The sequence below is a fragment of the Zosterops lateralis genome (assembly GCF_965231275.1).
Source record: "Zosterops lateralis genome assembly, chromosome: 32".
NCBI lineage: Eukaryota > Metazoa > Chordata > Aves > Passeriformes > Zosteropidae > Zosterops > Zosterops lateralis.
In genome coordinates, this window is record NC_139792.1 from 2,918,996 (window position 1) to 2,936,637 (window position 17,642).

The window sequence follows — 17,642 nt, forward strand, 5'->3', positions numbered from 1 at the left end:
TGAAGGAGCAGGTTGGGCTCATTCCAGCAGTGAAGGCAAAGCAGGGTGAGCTAAATACACATTCCCAGCCCATCCCTGGGCTTCTGGGGGACAGAACTGAGCTGAAACTTTCCCTGCTATTTGCTCTGTTTTAGCTGATGGCTGTGGGTGGCCACAATCAAAAACTGCTTGGCCTTATTAAAAACAAATAAATGGAAAACCAAACCAATTCCCCATTCAGAACAATCACTTAGGCCCATGTTTTCTTAAACTCCCGTTCCAGGGACTTGGAGAGCTCTGGTTTCTGTCTGTTCCACTGCTTTTCTTGACCTGAGATCCAAATGTGTGAAAACTACAGAGCAGGAGCAGGGCAGGGGGAGCTGGAGGGGTGGAGGTGGGGGAGAATGGTGGGCAGGAGGAACAGAGGAACCACGGGAGGGTCTGGGCTTGGCTTCACTCAGACTCCGTGGCATTCTTCAGGCTTTGGCTTTTTATGCTCTTTTTGCTGGAGGAGGTTTTGGAGACGATTTTCACACCTGGGTTGGTGCCTTTTGCACTTCCAGAGCTGAAATTCCCTCCGCTGGTGCTCAGAGCACTGCTGCCACTTCCAGCATGGCTGTAGCTGCCAGCAGTACCCAGACCACTCCCTCCTCCAAATCCACCCCCAAGACCACCTCCAGCCCCAAGTCCAAGTCCTCCTCCACTTCCAAAACTATAGCCTCCTCCTCCTCCACTGCCAGCTCCAAGACCAAAACTGCTTCCGCCGCCTCCTCCAAAGCCAAAACCACTTCCAACACCTCCTCCAAGGCCAAAACCACTTCCGCCGCCGCCTCCACTCAGGCTCAGAGCACCAAATCCTCCTCCTACGGCACTACCAATGCCGGCGCCGGAGCTGATGACTGCTGCAAGGAAAAGCAGGCAGAGGGTTGGAGATCCACTTCACAGTCATGGAATCATGGGATGGGCTGGGCTGGAAGGGGCCATAAAAGTCATCCCATCCCTGTCCCTGCCATGGGCAGGGATTCCTTCACCATCCCAGGTTGCTCTAAACCCCATCCAACCTGGCCTTGGACACTTCCAGGGATGGGGCAGCCACAGCTTCTCAGGGGAGTCACCCAGTTCCAGGAAGCACCGTCATCAGGACCTTGACCCACAGGACATGAACCCAACTTCCATCCCCTGTGCAAGCCCCTAATGACAGCGGAGGGCTCCAAAAGTCTTATGTGAGGCAAAACTTCCCTTTTCCCAAGATTTCTCCCAGGCCTTGCTCCCAAAGCCAGACTTTGGGATCTAGAATTGTGATACTTACAGTAGCTGATGGGGTTCAGTCCCTCCCCACTGAGCCTGTGGGGGGAATTAGAGGAAATTGGTGCAAAATTGTGGAGACAGGCAGAGGAACCAACCTCTGATGGGAAAAGTTATAGTCACTATTATCCCCACAAGGATTTTGCTCCCACCTGCTCTCCTCGCCCTCCAGCAGCTTCCTGTAGGTCGCAATCTCGATGTCCAGGGCCAACTTGACATTCATGAGCTCCTGGTATTCCCGGAGCTGCCTGGCCATGTCAGCCTTGGCTTTCTGCAGGGCGTCTTCCAGGTCAATCATCTTTGTCTTGGCATCTTTGAGGGCCAGCTCCCCGCGTTCCTCAGAGTCTCCGATGGCCGTCTGCAGGGTGGCACACTGCAAGGAATGGGAGGGGCTTGGAAAGCTGCTCTTCCCTTTTGGTGAGAGTCACCCAAGGAAGAAAATGGGATGTTCTGGCCAGGATGTTCATGGAAAATGTTCCAGCTGAGCTAACACGGCTGGAGTTGAAATGCCAGGCTAGCAAGGATGACTTAATAGTTACACTTTACAGTGTGAAGCCATTTCCAGGAGGGAATTCAACACCTTCAATGAGGCTGGAAAAGCCCCCGATCAGCAAAGCTGAGCTATGGTGTTGAGGGACAACAGAATGGGGCTCTGTTGGCTCCTTCTGCCATTCCTACCTGGTTCCTCGTGTTCTCTATCTCAGAGCGGATCCTCTGGATGAGCCGGTTGAGCTCTGAGATTTCCCCCTTCGTGTTGCGCAGGTCATCACCGTGTTTCCCAGCTGTGGCCTGCAGCTCCTCAAACTGAGGTAAAAAGGAAGATGTAACTGAACCGTCTGAGCTGTCTGGCTGGACAAGATGTGGCTCAAACAGCCCCTCTTAGAGACAGCAGGGATTTCCTGTGGCAATGATGGGTCAGCTCACCTTGGTTTGGTACCAAGCCTCGGCCTCGGCGCGGCTGCGGTTGGCGATGTCCTCATACTGAGCCTTGACCTCGGCGATGATGCTGCTCAGGTCCAGGTCCCGGTTGTTGTCCATGGACAGGATGACGGCAGTGTCAGACACTTGGGCGCTGAGCTGGGCCAGCTCCTGTGGGAGGCACACAGGAGCTGCACTCACCTCTCCCAACCCTTGGTGTGGTAGCAATCCCCAGCCAAGGACAATGGCAGGACAGGAATTGAGGATTTGTCTGTACCGCCTCGTAGAGGGCTCGAAGGAAGTTGAGTTCATCGCTCAGGGCATCCACCTTGGCTTCCAGCTCCACCTTGTTCATGTAAGCAGCATCCACATCCTGGAAAAGAGCAGCTGTGAGGACATCTGTGGCACCTGGATCCTCTTCTCAGCCAGGAAAAAGTTCCTTGGCACAGCCAAGAAATTACCATGCCTGGAGACGAGGCTGCCCCTTTCCCTGCTGCCTGGTAGAGAAGCTGTGCTTGGCACATCCTGCTGTCAGAGCACCAAGAGGGCAACTCTTGCCCCAGAAAAGTGCTGTGTGTAATTTGGAGGTGGATAAGGAGGGAGGTCCTGGCTCTTTGGCCTTGGTACCTGGGATTCCCAGCACAACTGATCCCCTTTGTCTCTACATGGTCTGTTTTACACCTGTGTGTGTGTTGTGGGACAGGAGTGGGAGGAGATTTTGCTTCCCTCCTACAAGAAATACCACTCCTTACCCGCAATACCATGATCAAAAGGTGACTTAAAACCCTTCTAAAGGATGAGGATGCATCTCCATGAGATCTCCCATCCCCCAGGATATTCCCAATCTGTGCAATGGTTGGGGTTGGCTCAGCATTTGCAGCACCTCCTATCTCACCCACCTTCTTGAGGACCACAAATTCGTTCTCTGCTGCAGTGCGCCGGTTGATTTCTTCTTCATATCTGCAGAAATAAAGGGAAAGAAGTGCTGGATCAGGCCTTGGAAAGCAGAACAAGTGTCCAGGTAGGACTGCAAGTTGGTCTGGACTGGGAATGGCATCTCCAAATCAGCCTCCTGGGAACTGTCCAGCTCAAATATGTGAGATTTCCGATTTCTCAAAAGGCGGAAAGGACGTTTTTGACTTAATGCAGACAGAACAAAGGTAAAGCTGGTTTAGAGGATTCTCCGTTGCAAGAGCCATTGCAAGGTGCTGTGTCTTGGCTGAGTCTCAATTTTTTGATGGGAAAAATGTCAATGGACCCTTTTTGGTGTTGTTGGGAAAATGGGTCCTGCAGGGAGAGATACCTCTGAGCAGGAGGTATTGGAAGTGATTAGTAATGTTCTACGTTACAGAATGGAGCACAAACTGGAGACACTTTTTCCCCTTTCCTGGAGAAATTTCCATTAATACGTCTGGCTGGATGTTTGACTTTCAGAAATTGAAATTTTTGAGATGAATCATAGAATCATGGAACTATAGAATCATAGAACCATAGAATCACAGAACCATAGAATCATAGAATTATAGAATCACAGAGTCTTAGAATTACAGAATTATAGAATAACAACTTCAGCTGAGTTGGAAGGGACCCATGAGGATCATTGAATCCAACTCCTGGCCCTGCACAGGACACCCCACCAATCCCACCCTGTGCCTGAGAGCCTTGTCCAAACACTCCTGGAGCTCTGGCAGCCTTGGGACCATGACCATTCCCTGGGGAGCCTGTTCAGTGCCTGGCCACCCTCTGTGTGAAAACTCCAGCTGCTCATTGTTCAACTAAACAATTTACACCCCATTTCACACTCACTTGTTCTTGAAGTCCTCCACGAGGTCCTGCATGTTCTTCAGCTCCCCATCCATGCGTCCCCTCTCATTGAGCAGGTTGGCCAGCTGCCGCCGCAGGTTGTTGATGTAGGCCTCGAACAGCGGGTCCAGGTTGCTCTTGCCGGAGTTGTTTTTTTGGCCCTGCTCCTGCAGAAGGGTCCATTTGGTCTCCAGCACCTTGTTCTGCTGCTCCAGGAAGCGAACCTGAGCATTGGGAAGCAGAAGAGGCTTAGGCAAGAAGATACCTGTGAGCTGACGGCTAATAGTCAATAGCTGGGAGTGATTCTTGGCAGGAGCCAAGGAATTCCTGAACTAAGAGTTTCCAAACTGGGAATATCCTCTGGATTATCCAGGGCTGTGTTAGCCCAACATGTAGCTGAGCAAATCCACCCTCAGTGGACAGTTCTCTTCAGAGGCAATACAATTCAGGAAGGCAACAAGCGATGGTAAGAAAACTTGGGTTCAGCTCTTTCTTCAATAGAAAGTGAAGCTCTTCTTTCACACCCTCTGGGGTTTCTTTCTTTGTAAGATATTTATCTTTCTTCATTAAAGCCAAGGTCTGAAAACCAACACTAAAAGGCTTAATTGCCTTTCCTCTTGCTCACACATACAACATATTTATCCAATTAAAAGCCAAGGAAGGACTTGAGTGGTTGAGTCAATTGAGTCAATACAAAAAGGATTTTTTCTTGCAGGCAATAAACAACAAAGACCAAGACATCTGGTGTGAGTGCCCAGAGAGAGAGTTGGGTTGAGCCACTAGACCGGGACCCAAAACTGACTTACTCCATTTCAACTAATCTGTGTTAGACACAGAACCTAGATCTAATCTTATTCCTACAATTTTCTTATTTTGCTTTCTCCCCGTAAATGTTCAGAAGGACATTATTGTTCAAGGGAGTTAACGCAGAGATGAAGGGAGGAAATTAGTGAAGGACTGGAGATCTCTGAAGTCGTATTTTTGTACTTATTAGATCCTCACTCCCCCTCTACCACAGATCCAGAGTACCCAGTGAAGTCTCACCTTGTCAATGAAAGAAGCAAATTTGTTGTTGAGGGTCTTGATTTGCTCCTTCTCATCTTTCCGCACCTGTTGGATGTTTGGATCTATCTCCAGATTCAGTGGTGCCAGGAGACTCTGGTTCACAGTCACTTCTTGGATTGTACCCACTCCAGATGGGCCACCAGAAAACCCTGCTGGGCTCCTGCCACCACCCAGCCCCGGAGGGAATCCTCCCAATGTCCCCAGTCCACCAAAGCCAAACCCTCCACCACTTCCATGCCCACCACTATTGCCAAGTCCACCAGCACCTCCACCAAAGCCAAATCCACCACCTCCACCACCAAGCCCCAGCCCAAGGCCACCACCAAATCCGCCTCCTCCACCACCAAGCCCCAGCCCCAGCCCACCACCACCTCCACCACTGCCAAGCCCAAAGCCACTTGCTCCACCTCCACTTCCCAGGCCAAGGCCACTGGCAGCTCCACTTCCAAAAGCAGCTCGGAAGCTGCTTCCAACCCCTATGGAAATCCTCTTGCTACCACCAAGGTTGTAGAGGCTCCTGCTGCCAAAAGCTCCACCACCACCAGAACTGCCACCACCACCTCCTCCAATGAGCCTCCCAAAGCCTCCTCCTCCTGATCGTGCCACAGACACAGAGCTAAAGCCAGCCCTGTTACTGCTTGGAAATATGGCCGAGGCAGCGCTGTAGGATCGGCCTCCGCCTCCTGCCCTCATGCTGAGCGTCCGATTCATCGCGGCAGCAGAGAAGGTCCCTGCACAGACAGAGAGACTCCACAGCACTCTGAGGAAAGGGATTACGGGGGCCTCTTTTATCCCCCAGGATCTGGGCTTGGTTGCATGGAAGTCCAGTGATCAATTTAGTGCCTTCATGGTTTTGACGTGCAAGGAGGCAGCTGTCTTCCTGAGACTTGTTAAACCCTGACTGCACCCAAACACACCTCCTGGGGCTGGATCCACTCAGCTGGAAGAGTTATCTAACGCCCAGATTTCTGGCAGTGAGAGCTCAGCCTGATGCAAAACCTCTGTCTCCTCGCAGAGATGGGTTATTTTATTTTGTATTATTTTGCCTAACCCTGGAAGTGTCCAAAGCCAGGTTGGGAGGGGCTTGGAGCAACGTGAGTTAATGCAAGGTGTCTCTGCCCATGGGACATGGGGAATGAGATGGTCTTTGAGATTCCTTCCTAATCAAACCATTCTGGGATTCCATGATTCTTCACTTCCTCACTGTGAAAGAAAATAATTTTTAAATGTTATAAAGCCAGAAATAATGTCTTGGAGTCCCAAGACATTATTGGGAATTATTCTACTTAGAAGATGTAACACATCAACACAGAGAACAGCGGAGAGTCCTCTGGACTAACACAAGTGACAGACAGTGAGAGCAAAATTATTAAGTCTGAACAAAAATAATTCATTCTTCACCTGAAGGCAGAAGACAGTTTGATGTTCATGAAACCTGACATCCCTTTTTGTGCTCTAATTTATCCAGTCTGCTATTCCTGCTCCCTGGGCAGGGACCATCTCTTTGGGATGACTTGACAAAGAGGTCCTGATCAAGTTTTCCTCTTTCTTCTTTCCAGATGTAAATATCACCTCAAATTTTGCCCATTTATATTCATTCTTTAGGCTATGGCAGGTTTTCTAGGCTTTTCCTCTGGATATTTGCATTTCCAGAGGACAATTGCATTCCACGCAGAGGCTGTGTTGTGATTTCTCCAGCTAGCTGATGATGTGATTGACCCATTTTCATCTTGTCCTAAAAACCATTTCAGAAAAAGAGTCAGATTTTCTGAAAAACTCTCTGCTCAGCTCTGTCAAACAATGCCATTTGCCCACTTTAGGATGTAGTCACTCCTGAGTTTCTGGCTCTCTCTAGCTCTGATTTCTGTTAAAGATCTTTGAACCTTCCATCCAAAATGCTGCCAAAAGCAGATTTAACCAGCATGAAAAACACTCCCACAAATTCTCCTTATTTTACTTCCTGGAGTCCTTGGGAAAAAAGATCAAATGTAACAGGGTGTGGTGACAATTTCTGGCATCTCAGACTTTGTGGAACTTGCAGTGTTGAGAGTATTTTATCCCTCGCATGTCAGAGCTCAGCTGGTTTTTGGCATGGTGCTGCTCTGGTGGCTTTGCCTGCACTCTGCAGGACTGGAGCTTAGATATATTTAGAGAACAGGACTCTACTTGCTCTTCAAAACATATCCCTGTGCCCCAGTGCTACAAAACCACTAAGGAGCTAAGATCTCACTGGCATCTCTGGAAGAACAATTAAACAGGTGCTACTGAATACAGAAGACCAAATATCTGATTATCCCTGGAGAAATGCTTCCAGGTAGGCTCAAATGGAAGAGTTGGGGCACTGAAACCCTTTGCAGTGAGAAATATTTCCCAGATGGTGCAGGTCAGCTTGTTTCTTTTCGGAAAATGTGGGTCTGAATCTGGAATGTCACTTGAAATTCATGAGCATCCACTGCCTTGATGATTTGCATAAAATTCAAAGCCAGGGTGCGATGGGAAAATGAGATTTTGTCTTCATGGTTCCTTGACCCCAGTAAAGGCAGCTCGTCCTGAAGCTGAAGAACGGGTTCAGATCAGATGTTAGAGCTGAATGAATGTAATGGGATTAAAGGTGGGGCTGCCAAGAAGAAAAAGGGAATTGTCACTTTAGGCTCCCATACTCTTCTCCCCTTGGCTCGTTATCCACAGGGTATGTGAGCGATGCAAAGGCCTCCTGAAAAATGCTGCCTTTCCTTCCTGGGCTGGTTGGTGGTCTGGAGGAGCTGAGGGTTGGGGCTTCAAACCCAAAGGCAAATACGGCATTTTCATCTGTTTGGATCAACTCTGCCAGGGTCTGTGTTCAAGCTGAAAGAGGGAAAGTTGAAGTCAAACATATGGAAGAAATTCCTCCCTGTGAGGGTAGTGAGGCCCTGCAATGGATTTCCCAGAGCAGCTGTGGCTGCCCTATCCCTCAAAGTGTCCAAGGCCAGGCTGGATGGGGCTTGGAGCTACCTGGGATATTGGAGGTGTCCCTGCCCATGGCAGGGAGTGGAATGAGACGGTTTATAAGATCCCTTCTAACCCAACCAATCCACAGTTTTAGACTCTATCAGTTTACAAAAGGGTCTGTCCAGACTGACACTGTGCAGGATTTGACCTCCATCTGCCCCAAAATCACATTCCTGGCTTTTTTGTCTCCAAAATACCCTGACCTACATGAGAACATCTTCAAGCAGGCAGCAGCAAATGTGGGTTTTGCAATAGTTGGGAGTTGAGGACAGGGATGATTAAAGGTTTTCTCCCAGAAATGCAAGAGCTGCCAGACTGCTTTTGTCCCCTGGGGAGCTGGCTGGTGTTTGGTGTTCAGGTATTGCTTTGCAGGGAGATGATCAACATAAATTATGAGCTGTTGAGGCACTGGAAGCTTCTTGTTTTGGGTGTTTCTGCTTGGTATTTACATAGAAATGAGATGGAGCCTGAGTGGTGTTCATGGAGCAGGAAAGATGAAGACAACATTTCCAAAAACATCTTTAGTGGGGTGAGTTTTGCTTTCTCACCAAGGGGTGACCCTCTTGGCTTTCACTACCCCCCAGTCACTGTGGCATTTCTTAAAATAGAATTATTGCTCTGCTCCCTGGTGATCCCTGTTGATCACATCCAACACACTACGAGGGGAGCTGGAATGCTCAATGCTGGGAGAGCAGCAGAGGCTGAACTCATCCTGTGGTGGGTTCATCTTCATCCCACCAGTGAGGACAGACTGAGTCTGGGATGGGGGCTGAGCTCATCCTCCAGCCTTGGAGAGGCCGAGGGAAAGAAGCCGTGAGTCAGCAGGGAAGTCTTGGAAGCAGAGTGGGACATGGGAGAATAAATTACAGCCCCTGGTTCTCAGTGAGCCTTTCATAGGCAGAGGAACCTGCCCACACCCTGTGCTGTTCCAGGCTGGACAAGCACGTAGGGATTTCTCCAAGGGTGATGCAGAGCTGGCTGAGGGGCTGTTGGCTGTGCCAGGGGGAGCTGTGAGAAGGGAGGAGCTGAAGGGTTGGTTGGTTTTCCTGTGATTCCAGCTGTGCATCCAGCTGGGTTGAGTTGTCTCCGTGGCACGATTCCCCCAGCCAAGTTGTAGAGACCCATCAGTGGGTCACTGTCCAGGAGAACTGGGAGCCCTGCAGAACTCTGGGAGCATTGGAACAACACTGAAACATCTGGTGAGCTTTTTGGGGTGTCCTGTGCAGTGCCAGGATTGGGATTCCATGATCCTTGTGGGTCCCTTCCCACCCACGATATTCCATGAATTCTATGACCCTCATAGAGAAAAAGGAGAGGACAATGTGATTTCTCCTAAATCCCAGTTTCCTAAGATTGTGAGAGAGGATTTTCCCTCCCTGGAGGGGCACATCCAGCCACATCTCCAGACCCTGCTCTTTGTGTGAGTTCACATATTTTAAGGAAGGTGGGTGTTGAGGAAGAAGCCCCTGGTGCTGCATTTTGGGGAACCAAACTTTCCTCTTACTTTCGTCTAAAATCAACCCACTCTCATGAGAGGGTTTCACGGGTGTGGGATTATTTTCCTGTTACTCCCTGAGCTGGTTCTCACTTTTTTCTTTAGACAAGGGCCTGGCTGCTTTTTTGTTCCATCTCCAGAGATCCCAGACACTGTGGGAGATCCCAAGCAAACAGCATATCCCATAGATGGTTAAATAACCTCCTTTCCAGACTTCCTTGTGGCCACACTAATCAGTGGATAGAATAAAGGTATGCAAAGGTGCTTCAGGAAGGAGAGCAGACAAAAACTTCTTGAAGCTCCAAACTCCACCCGTTTGGAGACTGAGGTTTGAGGAAATTTCTATGATTTGCAATATCAGGGAGGGAAATAAAGCCCAAGCAGTGCCGCATGAATTATGCATGGAGTTTATTGAAGGTACAGCTGAAAGTCTGGAGTAAGCGAAGGGTAATAACTCTGTTCACTTACACATTAAAAGCTTTAACTCCGTCTATTGCACACAGGAAAAACAATGCATGCATTTAACTACAGAAATATAAGGTGCTCGTTGGGGCATAATTAAAATCTGCTCTACCAAACACGGTGTAGCAACCTGGACCAATTTGCATAAGCATTCCCTACCCTCTTGTAAACAGGAAAAATTGGATTTTCTGCTGTCATTAAAGAAGTTAAATTACAGCTGCAGCTTCATCTCGGACAATTAAATTGTGGCTTCTCTCTCTGAAGTTGGGATGACCAAATTTTTCATCCTTTTGCAATAGCTGCATTAGGGAAAGAAAGTCTCTGCTGGAAAGGGGTCAAGCAGGGAAGGGTGACTGAAAAGCCAAGATGATGTGCGGAGACAGGAATGGTCTCTGAAATGAAAATCTCACCTGGCTGAGGGGGGCAGGTGGGGGTTTCCCCCAAGAAAGACACCAGAGAGAGGGTGGGTTTTGTCAGGCAATGGGTTTAGGCAGAGCGATGTCCTAGCGCATGTTTGTGTGATCCCTGTGGCCGTCAGAGGGAGGGGGAATACTGTTTTTATTGCAGAAATGCTGATTATTATAAAATCTGCCGTATCGGGCCCCGCCGGTCTCTACCGGGTCGTCCTGACCACGCGCACGGCTGTGCTGAACCTGTTCCCGCAGACCCCCGGGGCCCCGGGGATGATCACGGGCCCGGGCCCGCACTGCTCCACCCCCGCGCACACCACGTTGCCCAGGTTGCCCAAGTTGCCCAGGTTGCCCATGGCGGGGGCGCACTGGACCCCGTCCACCCCGGTGAGCACTTCCCTCCCCACGCAGCTGACCGCGCTTCTGGCCCCGAATCCTGCCCCGACCTTGGAGACACAATCCACGCTCCGGGTGCTGAACCCGGCGTTTCCGAAAGACGAGACCATGCCCAGCCCCGCGCCGGCCCCTCCGGTCTTGACAGTGCATTTGCCTCCAATTCCAGACAGGGATCGGCACTCCCCGACCGTGCCGCCGCCGCTGACCACGGCTGCGGGACGAAACACAAGCTCGGTCACGCCCAGAGCAGCGAAAACCCGGCTCAAAAGGAGCGTTACAAGCTTAAAAGGCTTATAAGGAAATTAAGGTGGGGGTCATTAACTCACCTACGCTCACAGGGTTGCCGGTGCATATCCTGTCAAGGAAAGAAACGTCTCAGAGATGTATTCAGGGACATAGTCCTCAAATTCACAGTCAAATAGAGCCCAGCCACTGCCTCCTTAGAGACCTGGCATGCGCTTCGGCTCTTTAGGTGCACCCTGCTGAGAGGTGCTTGTTCAAATTGCCCACCAAAGCACTGCAAGGTCAGATCCCTAATTCCACGGCCATACTAATATCCCATCCTCTTTTTGGATGAGAGTGTGATCCCCTCTGCACCCAGTGAGAGGGAAAAGGGACCCTGCTCCCCGCTGCAGCCCTGGGTGCAGTATTTCTTTCTCCTCCCATTGTCTTTTGCTGACCATCCTTACAAGGCTGCTCCTACCTGCTCTCTTCTCCCTCCAGCAGTGTCCTGTAAGTGGCAATCTCAATGTCCAGGGCCAGCTTGACATTGAGCAACTCCTGGTAGTCCCTGAGCAGACAGGCCATCTTGTCCTTGGCCTGCTGCAGAGCTGTCTGCAGGTCAACCAGCTTCTGCCGGGCATCCTTGAGGGCGCAGTCTCCCCGCTGCTCGGCGTCGCAGATGGCTGTCTGCAGGGCTGAGATCTAGGGACAGCCACAGCAGGACATTCCCACCAAGCTTCAGTAAAGGAAAGTAAATCCCACCCAGTCCAACCTCCTGCCATGGGCAGGGACACCTTCCACTAGCCCAGGCTGATCCAAACCACATCCAACCTGGCCTTGGACACTTCCAGGCACAATCTCTTTGGGCAAGAAGGCAGCCAAGGGTGATGTCAAGGAGTATCTCGACAGCTTTGCTCATATGACCCCTTATTTCTTGGCCAGGAAGTGCCAGAGAGCCAAAATTTAGACTGGATTTGTGGTGGCCAAGCTATTTGGGATGAAGAGGATGGAATCTGTTGGCTGCAGCCTGGTGGGAGCCCACAGCAAACACTTATTCTGGTACTGCCAAACCAACACAGTTCTTATTTTCCAAGTGAGAAATAAATCTGCATTTTTCTATGCATGAACAGCAGATGAGAAGTTAAAATAGATCTAATCTTGGGCCGGGGGTTCTTTGCAGGTCCTCAGGGTGGGAGCTGGTAGGACAATGCCCTTTGACAGAGGAGCTGCACTCCCAGGTGGATCCATCCCTTGGTCCTACCTGTTTCTTCACATTGTCCGACTCGCACTGCAGCTTCTGTATCATCCTGTTGAGCTCGGCAATCTCACTCTGGTTGTTCCTCAAATCATCACAGAACTTGCCCCGGCTGCTGTGGAGTTCCTCCAGCTGTTACACAGGAATAGGATGATGTCAATGCACCCAAATCGCCCCTTCCCAGGGCCCCCTACCTCCCTGGGAAGATGGAAGTCTCTGGAGCTGCACCAAGGTTGGTGTCTCCAGGGCACCACCCAGACATGGCCTGAGCCTGGACAAGGAGAGAGTCTCAGGTGAGTCCTGGACTTGCTAATCTTTTCCAGCCTTGGGGTTCTATAATTTGCCCTTTGGGAAGGAAAGATGCTCCTCAGGGTGCACAAAGGGGACATCTCTGAACACTCTGATGTGTTCTGCTTGCACTGAAATGTCTCAAACCGCACTTCTAAGGTTGGTTTGGATTTGGGTTTTTTGGTACAACTTTCTTCAGCAAACTTAAGCTAATACACAATGTGGGGTGGGTTAAAGTTGAATCATGGAGATTAGGAATGGTCTCAGAAATGGTCTGTCATGGACATTCATGGAATACTCACTCTGGTTTGGTAGAAAGCCTCCACCTCAGCCTTGCTCTTCTGGGCAATCTCCTCGTAGCAGCACTCCACACTTTTGATGATGCCCTCCATGTCCAGGTCCCGGCTGTTGTCCATTTGCACGATGACAGAGGTGTCACACAGCTGACAGTCCAGCTGAGCCCTCTCCTGCAGGACCAGAGCATCAATTCCATTCCCTCAACCAGCCCCAGCCAGGCCAGCAGCAACCTCTGCCAGGGGGTCTGGTTGGAGGAGGTTCTCCCCTGAACTCCCAGTGTGGGGTTCTCCAGCTGGGTGACTCATGTCCAGCACAACCTGGCAGCTGGCACCTCTTTTGGTGGCATAACATGGGATGTCTGCGTGCATTTTCCTAAGGAAGGGCAGGGAATCCTGGTGGAGCAACCCACTCCTGCATTCCTGGCTCTGCCAGGGCTTTCCTGGACTGGGAATCCTTCGTGTGTGAGTTCCTTGGGCCCCACTGAGCCCCACAGAGCTCAAAAAAGTGTCAATGTAAAGTGTCCTCTTTGTGTTTTGTTAAAAACTTGTGGAATTTTAGACTGAAGTATTATTTTCATAAAAATATTTTGACCAATGTAAAAAAAAAAAAATAAAATCAAGTGCTAGAAATATTTGGCAAGTGCAGGGATGGTTTGGATTAGAATTTGAGAGGTTTTGAGGTGAAAGATCCCTCCCCTTTTGGGCAGCAATGTAGGAGACAACCAAGACCCTCTTTCCCTTCCCAAAGTAGGTGTGACAGTGTTGTCATCAAAAAGACATACAGTTCTGGGCTGCAATTCCAGGATTTTCAGAAAAGACACCTTTCCCTGCACTCGTGGTATAAGACTCATGTGGGGAGGGCAGGAGATGATGATCTGCTCCCCAGGGAGCAGATTGGGTCAGGAGCCCTTACCTCGGCATAGATGCACTTCAGGAACTCCAGCTGCTGCCGCAGGAGACCCACCCTCACCTCCAGCTCCTCCTTGGTCAGGTAGAGACAATCCACGTCCTGGAGAGATACCAGGAATTTGGTGAAAAGAGGTGAAGTAATGACTGCGGCAAATCCCAGGTTTTCTTTAGATTTGGAGGTAACCCCATTATTTCCAACCCTTAGTGCTATGTAGGTTTGGGCTGCATGTGCTGAAAACCTCAGAGAGGCCCTTCAGATTCCTTGGATTGCCTCATTTTTGGGGCATCAGGCTGTGCCATGGTGCCAGGACTTCCTGTGTCTCCCACTGACCCCATGCCCAAGGTTTGCCCACCCTCAGCTGGTCCTAACTCACCTTCTTGAGCACCACAAACTCATTCTCCGCTGCCGTGCGCTTGTTGATCTCATCCTCATACCTGCAGGAAAGTGGAGTGGGGGGATGCTGAGCCCTGGGAGTCCCATCTCCATCACCCAACCATCCAGTGCAGACCATGGGAAATGAGATTTCACTTTGCACCTTATTTTTTATCATTATTTTTGCTTCATTGCTGTTTCTTATCCCCTAACTGGGCTTTACTCAGCAGTTTTAGCCACACCAGCGGTTTGGGTTGGCTGGAGTCAGAGGACAGAAAATACAGCCAAAACACCAGCAATTCAAAGCTAGAGGGTTAGATTGCTGCTTCCAGCCCTTCTACTTTGTGAGATGTTTTTCCAGAGCATCCAGGACTCTGCTTTGAGTGTTTATGGGGAGACTGTGGCCAAAATACCTCAGGGGAAGGTCAGGAGCTTGAGCAACCTGTGAAATTCCAGGGTGCAGTAGGTAGCACAGTCAGGGCATAATGACTCAGTAATTGGGACCTGCAAGAACTTTCCCAAGATACTGATTCTGTGAGTTGGACCTGCTTGGTGGTGGCTCAGCAAGAAAAAACACCTGAGCTGATGAACTCTGAGGAAAGTTGATCCAGTGACCTGGTTAATGGCTTAGTAGAGCACATGGGGAGATATTAGGGAGTATCTACAGCTTAGATTGAAAAAAAACAATTCCCACATTCCCTCTGGGAAGAGAGAATGAATCTCAACATGATGTGGGTAAAGAGTGGGGTGGAGGAAATTGGCTGAGGGTTTTGTTTGTTTTGTGGGAATGGATGGCACTGGGGAAGACACAGGCACAGGTGATGGGAGAGATTTGATATGGCAAACCATAGGGGTATGCAGGAGACAGAGGAAAAGTGGTTTCCTATCCTGCTCCATGAGGAAACTGGGCTTGAAAACGTCTCCCAATCCCTCAGCACCATCTCCAGTGCAGCACTAGATGCCCAGTGCAGGAAATTCACCCAGTATTGCAGTGACTTTCCCTGTGCCCCAGTTTGTTGATCCATCCAGTGCAATTTCCTTGGATTCACACTCAGGAACACCACCCAGGCCAGCAGCATCTGGGTCTGCAGTTTCCCTGTGTGTGACTTACTTGCACTTGAACTCCTGAACCAGGTCGCGCAGGCACCGCTCCTCGTTCTCCAGCCGCTCACGCTCCCCCATCACACACTCCAGCTGCTTCCTCAGGTTGCAGATGAAGTTCTCAAACACAGGCTCCAAGTTTCTCCGGGACGCTGGGAGCACATACTGCTGCAGCAGCTCCCACTTGGTGGTCAGCACCTTGTTCTGCTGCTCCAGCAGCCGCACCTGGGCAGGGAAGAGATGGAACAGTCAGGATCTTCTGTCTCAGGGCTTCTGCACTTCCCAAAGGGAAAAGTGAAAATCAAATCAGAATTGCAAATGGTCAGGTGATCCTGTCTCAGGGGAGTGAGTGGGACCAGCATCTTCTCGAGCTAAACTGGTCCCACCCAGCACTCAAATCTCAGGGTGAGCAACATCAGTGCCTTCACACTGCGTTGAGGCCAAGCCTGGGTTCAACCAATGCTGGCTCAGCCAAACACCTCCCCTCCTCCCCACGAACCGGATCCTCTGCCTCCCGATGGGCCCAGGGCAGTAACAAGCCTTTCTCAGCACTAAAAACTCCATCCAGGACCTCATTTGGATGTATCTGATTTAAACTGCAGTTGTGGATACTTATCATGCATTTCTGCTTCTAGATTAAAGGGCTCTCTAGGAGCTTGATGGGTCATGAATAAGTCATTTTACAAATAGGAAGAAGCAGGAGTTGCTGCTCCTGGGTGGATTCAGTTTTTCCAGTTGCAGAACAACTCTCCAGGAAAATCAAGATCAGATCAGAAAGAGCAGATTTTCTTTGCTGTTTGAAAAATTCTTTCCCATAACAGCTCTCTAAACAGTTATGAAAACCCTTAAATGTAGCCAAGAAAACAATGATAAATTACATCTTTTTAAGAAACCACCAAATCATTTCATTCACAGAGTGGAGGGACAGAGAAATTAATTTTAGTTAATTAACCCTCCCATTTTAGTTAAATCCATGCTTCCACATCACCTTCATGAAACACAAACTATTTTAAGAATGCAGAAGTCCTTTGGAGTTTATAGATTTGTGAGAGCAACATCAGATTATGCACTTGAAATAAAATTTCCTATCCTTCTGTGTCTTCATCTCATCACTAACAGATTTGGATTTACTATATCCCTGGAGCTGCTCCTGACTGAGCTCTTTAGAAGGTTGGTGACCATCCAAAGGTATACAACACTGGCGGTGTTGCTTTGGTGCAAGGCTTAAATCCAGAAGGTCTCCAGGCCAGGACCACCATGGCTCATCAGAACTATTTAAATACCAGGGCATGAGGAGAAAGAGCTCTCCATGTTGTCTCTGGGGACATGCACCTTTTGGAGCCGAGGGACACGAGGCAGGGAAAGTGGGGTCTCACCTTGTCAATGAAACAGGCAAACTGGTTGTTGAGGTTCTTGATCTGCTCCTTCTCGTGGGTCCGCACTTGGCACTCCTCAGGGTCCACGCCCACGCACAGGGGCTTGAGGAGCTCTGGGTGGATGCTGACGCCGCGAATCCCCTCGGACCTCCCTCCGCCGATGCCAATGCTGGCGCCGTAGCCCCCCATGGCCACGCCGTCCCCCAGGCCTCTGTAGCTGCCCAGGCCCCCGAAGCTGGCACAGTTCCCAAAGCCCACGACGGTGCCAAAACGGCCCCCGCCGTAGGCGACGCCACAGCGCCCGACGCCGGCATTGCCATAGACGCTGCTGCGGCAGCTCCCGCCGAAGGAAATCCTTTGCCCTCTGCCCAGGTCACAGACACTGCGGCTGCTGAAGCCACCGATCCCACACCTCCGTCCCACAGGCTGGCACACGGAGGCTGAACTGCTGTTGGCTCTACCTAGGCCGCAGACAGCGGATGCCGAGGAAAAGCCTCGTCTTCCCAGGATGGAGCCAGAGGTGTAGCACTGTCGGCTCATGGTGGCTGGGGTGGGCGGACAGTGGCAGCAACACGGAGGAGCAAGACAGGAGCAGGGACTGGAAGAAGGAGATCTCCTTTAGCTCCTCTGAGGCAGAGCCCTTCTCCTTATATACATTTCAGGAGGTGCCTCAGATGCAAAAATTTAATTTATCCACTGGGTTTGGCCTGCCTGGCAGCAAGGAATGGCTTCCAACATTTTAAACCCACAGCAAACACTTCTATCTCATAAGAAATAATGTGGAAATTAAAATAAACTGCTTTGCTTGCAAGCTTCAGTTTCAGGACTTATATTTTACTTAATTAATCTGCTTCCTTATTGTGTAATTATAGTTTAGCAAAATAATTCAAGGGGTTTTTATTCATGGCTTGTTTACGGTTTGGTTTCACCACAGCGTTTAATTATGTTTCAGGACCTCCTGCAAAATGTCGTGGGGATGCCGCCCCTTTCAGGGTCGGTGG

General features: G+C 50.1%; 2 protein-coding genes across 2 annotated transcripts; both read right to left on the bottom strand.

The window, feature by feature from the left end:
• Positions 1–432: 432 nt before the first annotated feature.
• Positions 433–5,781, bottom strand: LOC310920870 (keratin, type II cytoskeletal cochleal-like; the record flags this gene model as incomplete). Its single annotated transcript, XM_083880928.1, has 9 exons — positions 433–881; positions 1,289–1,323; positions 1,437–1,657; positions 1,963–2,088; positions 2,209–2,373; positions 2,480–2,575; positions 3,102–3,162; positions 4,009–4,229; positions 5,050–5,781. 9 exons carry the CDS (start codon positions 5,779–5,781, stop codon positions 433–435), a joined length of 2,106 nt encoding a protein of 701 aa, XP_083737054.1.
• A 4,847-nt stretch (positions 5,782–10,628) lies between these two features.
• On the bottom strand, positions 10,629–17,181 carry LOC310920872 (keratin, type II cytoskeletal 6B-like; the record flags this gene model as incomplete). Its single annotated transcript, XM_083880930.1, has 9 exons — positions 10,629–11,032; positions 11,148–11,176; positions 11,525–11,745; positions 12,305–12,430; positions 12,889–13,053; positions 13,796–13,891; positions 14,166–14,226; positions 15,276–15,490; positions 16,642–17,181. 9 exons carry the CDS (start codon positions 17,179–17,181, stop codon positions 10,629–10,631), a joined length of 1,857 nt encoding a protein of 618 aa, XP_083737056.1.
• Positions 17,182–17,642: the final 461 nt, after the last annotated feature.